This window comes from Arachis ipaensis, chromosome B05 (genome assembly GCF_000816755.2).
Source record: "Arachis ipaensis cultivar K30076 chromosome B05, Araip1.1, whole genome shotgun sequence".
NCBI lineage: Eukaryota > Viridiplantae > Streptophyta > Magnoliopsida > Fabales > Fabaceae > Arachis > Arachis ipaensis.
This window is the reverse complement of record NC_029789.2, coordinates 130,961,558-130,975,811: the sequence shown is the minus strand read 5'-3', so window position 1 is coordinate 130,975,811 and position 14,254 is coordinate 130,961,558. Positions and strand designations below refer to the sequence as shown.

Here is a 14,254-nt window from a genome sequence, read left to right as displayed (position 1 = left end):
TTATAATATTAAAAACTTATATTAAAATATTATTTTAAATTACAACAAAAAATGTAAAATAATTAAATTTTGTATTATTCGATAAATAATTAGATTAATATGTTTAAAATTTATTAATTAACTATTTTTTAAAATATTATTATATAATCTAATTTTTTATCAAAATATTTGTAAAATTTAAAATATTCACAATTTTTTAAAATTTACTCTTTTATTGTTTTGCACTTTTTTTCTAACATTTTTTTATTGAGAAGGGGCGAGAGGTCTAAGACAACAAAAACTAATTAGGTATTTATTATTCTCGTAAAAACCATTTGTCTCCTATCAGCTTCAATTGTTGGCACTAAAAAGGGGGGAGGCGAAACAAAACGGTGGAACACTGCCGGAAGATTAGACATTTACTATTCTCGGCTTCTCGCATTCTTTTATTCTTTTGCACTTTTTTTTCTTTTTTTCTAACATTACAATTACTATCAATCAACTATTAGTATTAACTGTTCACACCCACTATTCATTATTTTCGGCAATCTTATATTCTAAATTTTAAATTTTAAATTTTAAAATTTTATATCTTAAATTGATTTTATTTTATTTTATTTTTAAATTTTAGATATTTTTATTATTTTTAATTTTAACTTTTTTTTTGTCAAGTAAATTGGACAACCTCTAATTCTAAATTTAGTTGCAGTTGATAAAAATTAAGCTCGAGACCTTTGAGATGAGAAGAGGACAGAATACCGTGTGAACTAAGATTCATTAGCAATATTTTTTAATATTTAATTATTGTTAGTTAATTTATTGACCAAAACAATAATCTTTTTCAATATAAATATCAGTTTCTATAGTTACATTAGTCTTCACATCATAGCATTATTTATGCGCAAAAGTTATTTTTTTTTCTTACTGTAACCTAATATATGGAAAAAGTCAACCAACAAAAACAAATTTATAAAAATAAACTTGCTATGTATAACAAACCTTATGCATATTAAATTGTGCTCATTTTAGATATACCCAATTTTTTATTATTTCATATTTTTTTTACTTCTTTTATTTCACTTAAAAAGCACCGATAAAATTAATGTGAATTTGTTGGTAAAAAATTCTTAGATAATTTAATACATTTGATGAAACAGTAAGAAGCTCCCAAACATAATGAATTTTTAAACGTCAAGAAGCTCTGGTTTTCCAAATTTTTTGTTAAAAGATAATAACAAATGCCTCCATTTGTGTATGTTTTTATATCTTCAAAAGAATATAAAGCACAACGAACAAAAAAAATATAAAAAAAATATGCAGCAAAATGTAAAACAAGAACATGAAAGAACGAATAATTCGGAAGGCAGAGGGTATGACACAGTATTTGAGCTTAGAAATGAGGATTATGACAGCTTACTGTTCCTGCAATTGATCTGGAAGAAAGGAATGTACTGTGCTTCATTCTTGAGCCAAAATCACATACCTATTCGAAAGAGAAAAGAAAGGGTGGAAAAAAAAATTAAACCATATCTATATGTAGCATTCAGCATGCTATCAGGAAAATTCAATCATGACAATTAGTTGACACCTTCACAACCCAATTTTTATCACAAGAAGATTTGGTGACTTCAAATCACGGTGTACAATCACTGGAGTGCAGTTGTGCAAATAGTTCATTCCTCGGGCCTGAAAATTCAAGAGATATATGTCACATCAACTGAATTTCACTGATTATGTCAATAATTTGCTTAATGAAACTACATCGCAATAAAATAAAACAGAATCTTACAGTATCGAGGGCCATCCTCAACTGCCTTCGGTCATCTAATTGATTGTTTGGTGGATGAATTAGTGTCTGTACAGACTTCCTCTGCATAGGAAATATATAAAGTTCAGACTTCAAGTCATTAAAAGTGATCCTTCCAGAACAAAATTAATCAAAATAATAAATAAATACAAAGAAATTCACCAAATAAAATCAAAATCAATTTCAAAGAGTTTTGAATTGTTTCACTTTTAACACCCCGTCACAACAACACACAACGAAACTCCAAGCCCACAAGAGTTTTTTTCTTTTAAATGCTAATAATCAGAGACTCGGACACAATGGAATAACGACTACACAGATTTTTAGACAAGAAATAATGAGGTAATTTATCTAAGAATTAACAGAAAAACACTCTAAAAGTATTTCATAATGTACATATTTTTAGCAGGAGCGATTTCCAAGCATTACAACTGAGTAGCATTAATTAAGAAAATGGCCAAAAATTTTGAGATAACTGAACTATATTAACCTTAACTTGATGTTGCTCAGCATGATGAAAAGAGGAACATGCATTTTAGAAGGTGGGTTTATTTTTAAGATGGAAGTGAAAAACCATATAGCTTAAGAAAAAATCCTTAACACCTACTTAAATTTCCTTTTACGACAATTCCTACTTAATTGATGTTATGACATTGCCAAAGTCCTCTGACCCAACAAATACAGAATTTACAAAACTATGATACATATTTAGCAACAATAGAGATGTAATTCAATTTGAGTTGAAGTATCTTACCTTCTTCTAGCAATCATTTCCCGAAGAAGTTGCTATGTCATTCTGATCTTTTCAAACAAAGTATGAATAACTGTTTCAATAGTCACAGCATTTGATAAGCAATCATTGTCTTCCATTTCCAACAGCAGGGACAATGCTTCTTCAAACAATCCCTCTTTGCAGAGCCCATTGATCATAATATTGTATGTCTTCACATTGGAGGATAGCCTTTAATTGAAAGATCTTGAAATATCTCTTTTGCATATATAAGTCTTCCACTTTTGCATAGGCCATCTATATGTATAGTGCATGTACATATATTTGGATCAATGCCACTCTCTTTCATTTAATTGAATAACATAAGTGCCTCATCAGACTGTAGGTTTTTGAACATCCGTCCAACAAGGAATTTTAAGTGACTATATTAGCAGGTTGACCTCTATCATGCATCTTTTCAAGAAGCTCCAAAATTTAATAATATAGTACATTAAATGATATCACAATGCATACATAGCAATTTTAATTAATTAAAAACATAATAAATTTATGAAATTAGATCAAATTAATTTCAACTTAAAAAATTTTAATATTTCAAGATTTTCTCAATTTTAAAGTTGATTTATAATTGCAGAACTGCATTAGTTTGATAAGAATATAAAAAATATTATATGGTGCAAAGGATGGTTTTTATCATCGAAATTAAAACCAAAAAATATTTAATGTTTCATTTTATAGAAACATTTAAATATTATTTAGAATGTGCTAAGGATGGTCAATCATGGTGTGGAGACCACACTGAACCATTTATTCCAAGTAGCAAATTCGTTATATGGTGCACTAACTTAAACTGTAGATTTTTTTTTTTTTGGTGACTACTTAAACTGTAGATTAAGTCAAATAAGATTTTTTATATTATTATCTCTCTCAAGTTATTTTTAGACTGACAACTCCTAAAGCAGTAAAGGGTTAGTTACTCTAGCGGGCGGAGCTTAATTAAGATAATGGGTTATGGTCTCTCAAAATTTTTGTTAAAAAATGAGTAGTATTTTTTAAAAAAATAAAAAATAGTTTAGTTGGCTCACATATTTAAATTGAATTGGGTAAATTTTTGTTGGCTTTTACAACACATTAAAATTAAAAAGATATTCATCTAAAAATCAAATCAAATCAAAAAAGTTATTTAATAAAAAAAATATGAATAAAAAAATATCATCTAACAAAATAAAAGATAAAAATTATCATTATAAAAAGGGGTAAGTGTTGTTTTGGTCCCTAACGTTAAGGGTTAGAATCGAAACTGTCCCTGATGTAATTTTCTATTTAGAATCGTCCTTAATGTTATATTTCATTTTAAAATCATCCTTTCTAATAGATTTTTTTTATAAATGACGAAGCTACCTTTTCAGCTTTAATGTTGCACGCGAAACACTTCATGTCTTCAATTGGATGTAAACCCTCAACATTAACCACAACATGAATCACAACGTTTCATAAACCAATGTTACAATTCTTGACCTGGAACAAGTGTGACGAAACTCAATCATTGCATCTTATCTGACGTCTTGAACCTTTATCCGGAGCAAGTGGACTATGCTACCGCATCTTACTCGGTGTTTTAAACCTTTACCCAAAGCAAGTGGACTAGGCACTAGATCTTACCCGGTGTTTCAAACCTTTATCCGGAGCAAGTGAAAAACGCCACTGCATCTTACCCGGTGGTATATCTCAATTAGATTCAATTCATTCAAAATCACAATCAAGATCAATCCTCATTATCCATCATTCTCACAGCCAACCTCGTCATCCTCAATTTTTCAATCACCATCCCTCATTATGACACTCATCCTCATCACGCCTCTCATCTAACAATATTGGTTCATCATTAACTCAATTTTCCACTTCATATTTTTTTCTCAATATCAAATTAACTTCCCTAATGTGTTTATTATTATTTCAAAGACTAAAAACTAACTATCAGACCTTAAATAGGGGTTATAGAGGTTAGGAAAGTTAGAAGGGTTAAAAACTACAAAATATAACATTTGTAGAAAAGGATGGTCATGCGTACGCATGAGTTCAAAGTTACAAAGGTTGCATACGCGAGAATTTTGCGCAGAGGTGTTGGCTCGTGTACGCAAGACACCTGTCGCGTACGCAAGATTTCAAAAATTGTCATTTTAGCGTACGCACGACATTCCTCATGTACACATGATTGTGAATTTTTTCAAAAAGCAGTTAAGTTCAGAAAATCAGTTTTTTACACCAAACTACAAACGCGCATTACTTTTTTATTAGAAATTATTTTCAGTCCGTTCTTTAAACTTTATAAACTTCACGGGCCTAATTTTTATTCAAGACATGTTTCACAAGATTTGAGGCTCCGGAAGTCAAGTTATGCCCCGCCGAAGTTGGTCAAAAATCAGTTTATACCAAAAGTTTAAATCCTCTAGTTATAAAAAATTCTCAATCCAAAACACTTCCAATCCCACCTAATTCAATACCAAAACTTCTACACACTATCACATACTCTTTATTCATTTTACAACCAATCCAACAATTAAATCCTTCAATTCATTCAACAATTTCACTCACAAATCTACCAATTTCCACTATTATCATCAATCACTATCAACAACAACAATTAACATACATTCCACCATATTAAAATCCATCATCAATCACATTTTATTCACATACTAAATCAAATCTTTATTCAAACCACCAATTCAATTCACCATTCAAAATTCAATCAAAATTCATGTATTAACCACTAATTTCAATGCCATCATCACAATCACACTCATACAATTCACCACATACATTCAATCAATCAATGCATACGATTCAAACCTATCTTAAGGGCCGCTAGCGTAAGTTTTACGCAACATTATATTTTAACTACAAGAAACCGAAATCATATCTTGACCGATTTCTCTCCAAGCTCAAAACACCTCAAAACCCTCCTCTTTACAAGCTTTCAAGCCAACCCAATAAATGCTCAGCCATTAGAGTTCCAATTCAAGCACTCCACTTTATCAATTTGACTTTAATTCACATGTATTCAATCTAGTTTCATATACAACTACCAATTTCAATATCCAACTTCATAAAATTGAAGAATTCAAAGGAGATAAGAGTTCCTCACCTTTACCCACTGAGCAATTGGATGAAACCCAGCTATATCTTGCACTAGAGTACCCTTAAACCATCAAAATCACAAAATTCTTCAATATCCCAAAACCAAAACGCGAAAATGAAGATAGGTTAGGACTGGGTGAGAAATTTTGAGTTTCTTACCCCCATTTTTTGGATGAATTTGAAGAGCTCGGTGAGGCAGTCTTGTGGCCGCAAACGGTGCGACGATCGGAGCTCCGAATTGAAAGTTAGGAGGAATTGAAGATTGAATTGAAATGGAAGTTAGGGTTCTTGCTCCTTCCCTCTCCTTCAGTGTGTTTCATAATAATGAGGGGGAAGAGAACGTTGAGCTTGGTTTTATATGTTGAGTCTTGGACCCAATATGGGTTCGATTCAACCAGTTCGACCCGTTGGTTTAATTTTAGGCCAAAATCTTTAAAATTAGTATTTTAATTCATATTTTAATTATTTTTACTTGTTCAAATTATAAAATTTAATTTACTAATCCCTTTGGATTATAATTAATTTATTAGTTAATTGTTTATTAATTTACCAGATTTTACAGGTCTCGTGCCAAACCACATCCGGATCGACGACTGAAGCAGCAGAGCCACTGGTGTCCTCCCCACTTTGCTGAGATTGCTGAGTTGCGGCCTCCAGTCTCTACGTGTAGGACTCCTGTATAACACATGTTATTATAATTAGGAGGACAACTGTACAATTAATTGAAAATTTTATATCACAAGATCATATGTTTACTCACATAATGATCCACAAACCGCTGATTAGCAAATCTCTCTTTGCTCTCCTTCGAGGTATGGGTGTACTTGAAGGTCTCCGCCAATGTTGCATCATGATCCAACGACTTCGACTATACATATTGTATTGAAACAATATATTAGAATGTCTACTAATGAAATGTCAAAGAATATAACTAAGTTAATAATAAAAATAGAGAAGTTACATACTAACCTGGCCTTAGTCTTCATGATGGTCACTGAACTGTTAGTATACTTGGACAACTTGGCCAGTGTTCTGTTAGCTCTGTTTGTGAGACACTGATGCCTGAACCCTTCATCGGTCTCCCAGTGAATGTACATAACCTTCTTGATTTTCGAGCAGAGCTAAAAAGTAAGGTGGTCACATCTCCCATGTACATCTTCCAGCATCTATTGCAGCCGCCTACCCATTTGATAGTTGTATATCTTCTTGATGAGGGCATCATGCTCCTTGTCCCATATAAAGTTTACCTACACAAAGAAACTTTAAAATTAGTTAATCAAAAGTATTAAATAAAATAGAAGATATAAACTACCTAATAAGGTTTGACTATATTAAGTTTTTATCGCCCACTTCTAAAACCATCGCTCTTTGGTATCAGAGAAGATCTTCTTGTAGCTTGACCATGGATGGTCGTACATAAGCTTGATGACCTTGGTCATCTCCTGAGTACATGCGTTGTTGTTTGGCGCAAACCTATCAACAATTCACAAACATATCATTAAGGTAATATAAATTAAAACTTCAGAAGCAAATAACCATAATATATAGAGATTTTTTTATAAATTTCAGTAGGATTTCATCTATAACTGGAGTGTACCACAAACTCTATCCATCAACAATTAATTTAAACAGCACCAATTGTTAAAAATCAATGAATAATAGTCAATAATCAAGAAGCAACATGCATAAATCGACTAAACTAGAATTAATAATCAATAATCAAGATATATCAAACACTTTCAACAGTTCAAACCTACATCCTAAATCCACTAAAATTAGAATCAATAATCAATAATCGCTAATAATGATATATTAAACACTTTTAGCAGTTCAAACCTACAACTCTAAATCCACTAAAACTATAATCAATAATCAAGAATCAATAATCAGGATATATCAAAGTAGATTTATGGATATTTATTGTTGATTATTGCCTGTTGTTCATTGAATGTTGACATTTGGTGTTGTTTAAGTTAATTGTTGATGAATAGAGTTTGTGGCACATTCCAGTTATAGATGAAACTCCGCCTCAGCACCGTACAAGAACCGTGTATACGGGTTGGGGTCGTTCTTCGCCAATAGCTTCCGCACCTCCACATTGAGGCCATCGTCCGCCTCTGCCACTAATCAAGCCATTGAACCTGAGGAAGGCGTGGATTTGTGGCTGCAGGTGCAGGAGCTCACCCGCAACCTTCACCAGCAAGTTCAGGAGTTGAACGATTATCGGGAGAGATATTAGGAGATTATCACATGCGTGACGGACACGGATAACCTCATGCTGGAGTGGAGGGAGCAGCTGGAGCGACTTCAACGGATAGAGGCTCATATGGAGGTGTACCAGACTCAGAAGCGCGCCACTGGCATCATTCCTACTGGTGGCACACAGTCATCACCACCTCCTACGCCGCCTCATCAGGGCCACGGAAATGACGACAACGACGACGAGAACTACTTGGATCTTTAGTGATTAGTGCTTCATTTTATTATTTCATTGTATTTAGTTGATTTACTTAACTTTTAATTTATTTGAACATTTGATAATTTATTTTAAATAATAGGTTTCTATTATTTATAAATTGACCATTAATTATGAAAATAAATTTAAATAAAAAATTAAAATTGACCATTTATTTCAAATTTGTTTATAAAAATTAACATTACTGTCAGATTTACAGAAGAAATAATCTAACAGTAATAGTACGAACAACAACATATTATGACACTAACATTACCGTCAGAAAAATCTGCTGATAATCAAATGATTTTTCGACCAGGTAATCAATCGCAGAATCTGACAGTAATTACTGTCAAACAAAAAAAAATTTGACGGTAAATATTTATTGACGAAATTTATGCTGTTGAAGTTTATACCATCTGATTTCTTTTAACAATAACTTAATTATCGTTGAATTTTGTTTGTTTTTTAACAAAAATTTTGACAATATTCAACATTTTTCTTTTAACGACTTATTGACCTAACTCGCCAAATCCTAATTGATTGCTAGATGACCCCGAACCATACATGATGAATTGATGACTATCATCGTCCATTGCTAGACATCCACCAACTATCTTGGATGTCTCCCTTGGCCCACGAGATGTTTTTGTTGTGGTTACCTTGGGTCACGGGACTTTCGGCCCTATGGACTTTTTTCAAAAAGGTGTTCCCTTGCTATTTATTACAAGAATGTCATGTTATTAAATTTTTTTATTTTATAATAAAAATCAATTATTGACATATAGTTTATTTAAAAAAATTTATAATTTCATAATATTATTACAGACAAAAATATTAGTTGGTCATAAATTATTACAAGATTTTTATTTATTTGTGACAGTTTCTTTTTTTATTTGTGGAGGTTTATAATCCTCACCAAATGGTTTGTAGAGATTTCTAAAACCCCCCAAAATTTGAGGTGCCACGAGATCTTTTGTGGAAATTTTATGTGTATTTACTGGGGATTTTATATTAGACTTTTGTGGCAGTTTTAAATCACTTTTGTGATAATTTAAAACTCTCACAAATTAATTTATTTTTAATTTTAAATCATCCATTAATCTCATCTCGTTTATATATTCTCCAATTAAAAATTTATTTTTTAATATCAAAATTTAAAACTTATATCTTTTATAACACAGTTCTTTAATATAAGATATAACTCAATATATAAAAAAAATTTCAATATCAATACTTCCAAATATAATTTTATATAGTATTATTCTACATAACTATATAACAAAATAGAGAGATACTTCGATAATCACATAAGAAAGACAAAACATTGATTAATAGAAGTTGAGCTCAATCCAAGTTTGACTTCACAAAAGTTTTAACATTCATACATACATAACAATCAAACTTATCAAAAACGTATAGCGTAAATAATGAAATATGCATAGTTGTAACACTTGTTTAAATAGGAGCTTTTTCATATACAAATATAAAGGTAAACCTTTGATGATCCAGCATCATAAAGAAAATTACAAATTTTTCGACCATCATCTTCAGATTGAATCCTATAATAATAAGTACAATGAATAAATATGCAAGTAAAACTGACATATTCGTATAGATACACAAACAAAATAAATAAGTAAAAATCTAATACCATCAATTGTGACAAAAAAAAAAAAAGCATAATAATAACAAAATTCATAATATCTTCTGCTGTTGAAACTAATCTTTTAAATTTCAATCATTAAAAAGCATCTAATAAAAAGAACAATGTGTGTAATAAACTTGGTTCTAAAGTTTAAACCCATTTAATTCTGAAAAAAATTACAACATAACAGATGGATACATGCATCAGTGCATAATAATAATAATAATAATAATAATAATAATAACAAAAGTGGTAGATGTTATCTAGATTATTTATTTATCAATAATATATTTACCATTGTAATTATCTTTTAGTGAGAGTACATAAAAAGTACATAGTATATAAGGTGTAATAACTCAACAAATATTTTTTAAGGGATTTTTCATTCTCTCCAAACTTATTTTTCTCCCTCTCTTAATCCCTTCTGGTTCATCAAACCATCAACATCACAGCTTGAACAGCTTATGGCATGAGATTTTTTTTATGGTGCGGTGAGCAACCAAGCTGTGAATCAAATTATTAAGAAAAAAAAAAGTTGTGAATTGAGATCAATCCAATTTTGCCATTTTCTTTCTATCCCTAATTTTTCTTTCGATATTTTCTTTCCCCCATTCTTACCTCTTCCTTCAAACTCATCCAATAGAGTTTGATGAGAGGCTATTTCGCAAGATTCTTTCTTGGTGAACATAGCTGTTCCGATCAACGAGTTGGAAGGAAGAAGATCTGAATCCCTATTACTCTGTGATTCATTGATTTCTCAAAATGGCAAACATGGCAAACAGATCCTCCCATTGCAGATGTCGTGGAGCTACATTGGCTTGCTCTCATTGCAACAAGCAAGGCACACAGAAGATGTATGCTATAAGAAGCATGGGTACTCCTCCCATTTCTATCAATGGCAGCAACATAACACCACCATCAATCACGTGATCACTGAGGGGCATGATGATATACTCAGTGACAAACAATTCCAGCTCAATTGTCTCCAAGAGAACACTGGAATATCAAGATCTGGATTCACTCCAGAGCAAAGATTTGCCTTGTTAGAGTTGATCAAAGACAAAAGTGTGCAGCAACAACCTCATAATACAAATCAAATTTTGACTAATTCCATTCAGACTTCCACTCCAGATAAAACCATATTATGAGTATTATCACTCCAAAATCTGCACTATGGGTCATTGATTCCGGTGCAACAGATCATATGTGACTTTTGACTTAAAAGATTTTGCAAGATTTCAAAATATTGATCCAATCAATGTGATATTGACAAATGGGACCAAAACTGTTAGCACTATTATTGGCACAATCATATTCTCTAAAAAATTTTTTCTAAAAAATGTTTTATATATTCCTTCTTTTGATTTTAAACTGATATCTGTGTCAAAGTTAACTTCAAACTTACATTGTCAATTATTAATCAATGACAAGTGTTGTGAGATACAAGATAGATCCACATCAAAAATGATTGGCATTGCTGAGTGTATAGAAGGGTTATATACAATGAGTAGAGAACCAAAATTCTCTCACTTTCCCCTCTTCCAACAAAGCAAGCTTCATTGGCGGCAACTACGACTACTACTCATCCCACCACACCTTCACACAGTGAGCACAACAACATTTGGCATCTTATATTAGGACACATACCCATGCATAAATTGATTTTTCTGAAGAAGTATTATCCTTTTATAGATTGTATTGCTTCAAAATTTCCTTGTGATTCATGTCATTTTGCAAAACAAAAGAAATTATCTTTTAATCTTAGTACAACTAAAATAAAAGATTGTTTTGACTTAGTTCATATGGATATCTGGGGTCCTATTTCTGTCCCTTCCAATGAAGAATATAGGTATTTTTTGACTGTGGTGGATGGCAAGAGCAAATTTACTTAGATTTTTTTTATGAAAACCAAATCTGAAGCATCACAATTGGTTATTAATTTTGTGAATTTTGTCAGAGTACAATTTGAAAAACAAGTTAAGTGTATAAGGACCGACAATGGACCAAAGTTCACTCTAAAATACTTTTTTGCATCAACTGGAATTTTACACCAAACTTCTTGTGTAAAAACACCAGAGCAAAACGGGATTGTAGAGAGAAAATACTAGCATATTTTAGGTGTTGCTAGAGCACTACTATTTCAATCAGGAATTCCATATTGTTTTTGGCAATACGCAGTTGCTCACGCCATTCACCTAATTAATAGGCTGCCCAGCACTAACCTGGATAATGCTAGTCCTTATAAGCTTTTGTATGGTAACTTACCTGACCTTTCATATTTAAGAGTATTTGGTTCTCTTACATATGCCTCCACATTAACAAATTCAAGAACAAAATTAGACCCAAGAGCCAGAAAAACAACTTTTCTTGGTTTTAAATTAGGAACAAAGGGTTTTCGACTTATTGATTTAAAATCAAAGGAAATTTTCATATCCAGAAATGTAATTTTTTATGAAACTCATTTTTCATTTTTACATTCCACTAGCACTGACATTTCTGTGGTACCCATTCGTACTCCACAATGCATTGATCTTTTTCAATATGATACACCATCCACACATCATTTGCAATCACCCACACATACCACACTTATAGATTCAAATGAACATTTCTCAAGCTCAATGCACTCACCAATTTCCTCACACACCATTGCACCCATTACCATACCACACACTAACAATGCACCTGCATCACAACACTCTGACATCACACATGACTGCATTACTAGAAAGTCTGAAAGAGTCAAGAAATCGCCTGCTTATTTGAAGGACTATCATTGTATGACAACCCACACAGCTCACTCTAGCGACGTTGCCAACTCTAACTCTTTATATCCTATCTCACAACACTTGTCATATGATAAACTAACCCCAAAATATAAGTCACTTTCTCTAGCCATCACCTCAAATCAAGAACCTAGCACTTATGAGGAAGCGGCTGCACATGAATGTTGGAGAAATGCAATACAAGATGAATTGACAGCTTTAGATCAGAACAAAACTTGGTATCTCACTGAACTCCCAAAAGACAAGAAGGCTGTGGGTTGCAAATGAGTTTTTCGGGTAAAATTCAATCCCGATGGTACCATAGAGAGGCACAAAGAGAGGCTAGTTGCAAAAGGATTCACTCAAGTTTTTTTGATGATCATTCACTCTTCATCAAGAAACAATCTGAAAGCTTCACTGCCATTCTAGTATATGTTGATGACTTGGTTTTAATCGGGAATGACATTGGTGAAATCAATTCCATCAAGCAAGATTTGGATGACAAATTCAAAATAAAGGATCTTGGTGATCTCAAATACTTCTTGGGAATGGAAGTAGCACGCTCTAACTCTGCAATTCACATTTATCAGCGGAAGTACACCATGGACCTTCTCAGAGATTTTGGTTATCTAGATTGCAAGCCTCTCTTTACTCCATTTGATTATAGTCAGAAACTCTCAAAGGAATCAGGTACCATTTTAACAGACAACACTGTTTACAGACAGCTCATCGGCCGACTCCTTTACCTCACAAACACTAGACCCGATATCTCTTATGCTGTGGGACGTTTGAGCCAATTTTTGGACTGTGCAACCACTTCTCACCTACAGGCTACTTTTCGTGTACTCCGATATTTAAAAGGCCGACCTGCAACTGGTCTCTTCTTCTCCTCTACTTCTAATCTGCATCTCACTGGATTTACCGACGTGCCGATACTCGTCGCTCCGTTTCCGGTTATTGCTTCATGCTTGGGAACTCGCTCATTAGCTGGAAGAGTAAGAAGCAAACCACAGTTGCCAAGTCCTCTGCAGAAGCTGAATATAGGTCTCTTGCTGTTGCCACTTGTGAAGCTAGCTGGTTATCTTTTTTAATGGATTTCATTGGCTTGCCGCTTCAAAAGTCTATCACTCTATTCTGTGACAAACAGTCAGCCATTCACATTGCCAATAATCCCATATTTCATGAAAGAACTAAACAGATTGAAGTGGACTGTCACATTGTTTGTGAAAAGCATTTGTCTGGTCTCATTCATCTTATGCCAGTTCGTTCCAAGGATCAACTTGCTGATTTTCTTACCAAAGCTCTGTCACCGGGTCCTTTTCTTGCTAATGTTTCCAAGCTAGGATTGTTAGATTTACACAATTCTAGCTTGCGGGAGGGTGTTACCTAGATTATTTATTTATCAATAATAGGTTTACCATTGTAATTATCTCTTAGTGAGAGTACATAAAAAGTACATAGTATATAAGGTGTAATAACTCAACAAATATTTTCTAAGAGGATTTTTCATTCTCTCCAACAATGAGAAAAACTTATTTCTCTTCCTCTCTTAATCCCTTCTGGTTCATCAAACCATCAACATCATAGCTTGAACAACTTAGGGCTATGAGATTTTCTTCAGTAGACATTTAAACAAACAAACTGAAGGAAAGGATACTATATATAGCTTCATGCAATTTTAATTGTGGGATAATTACTTAAATCATGTTAGTAGTTCTGCTTCAAACTG

The 14,254-nt window shown here is 32.4% G+C and overlaps 1 protein-coding gene and 1 long non-coding RNA gene across 2 annotated transcripts; one reads left to right on the top strand and one right to left on the bottom strand.

Annotated features, from left to right (window-relative positions):
- LOC110262537 lies at window positions 1,597–1,851 on the bottom strand. Its single transcript, XR_002347197.1, has 2 exons — window positions 1,769–1,851; window positions 1,597–1,665 (listed from the first exon to the last, which is right to left on the bottom strand). It is a non-coding gene; the product is annotated as an uncharacterized LOC110262537 (long non-coding RNA).
- On the top strand, window positions 12,810–13,616 carry LOC107641128 (uncharacterized mitochondrial protein AtMg00810-like). The gene has a single exon (XM_016344634.1). The coding sequence runs from the start codon at window positions 12,810–12,812 to the stop codon at window positions 13,614–13,616; it is 807 nt and encodes a 268-aa protein (XP_016200120.1).

Coding starts and splice junctions, on each gene's coding strand:
- LOC107641128 (XM_016344634.1), top strand. CDS start 12,810: ATGAGTTTTTCGGGTAAAATTCAATCCCGATGGTACCATAGAGAGGCA.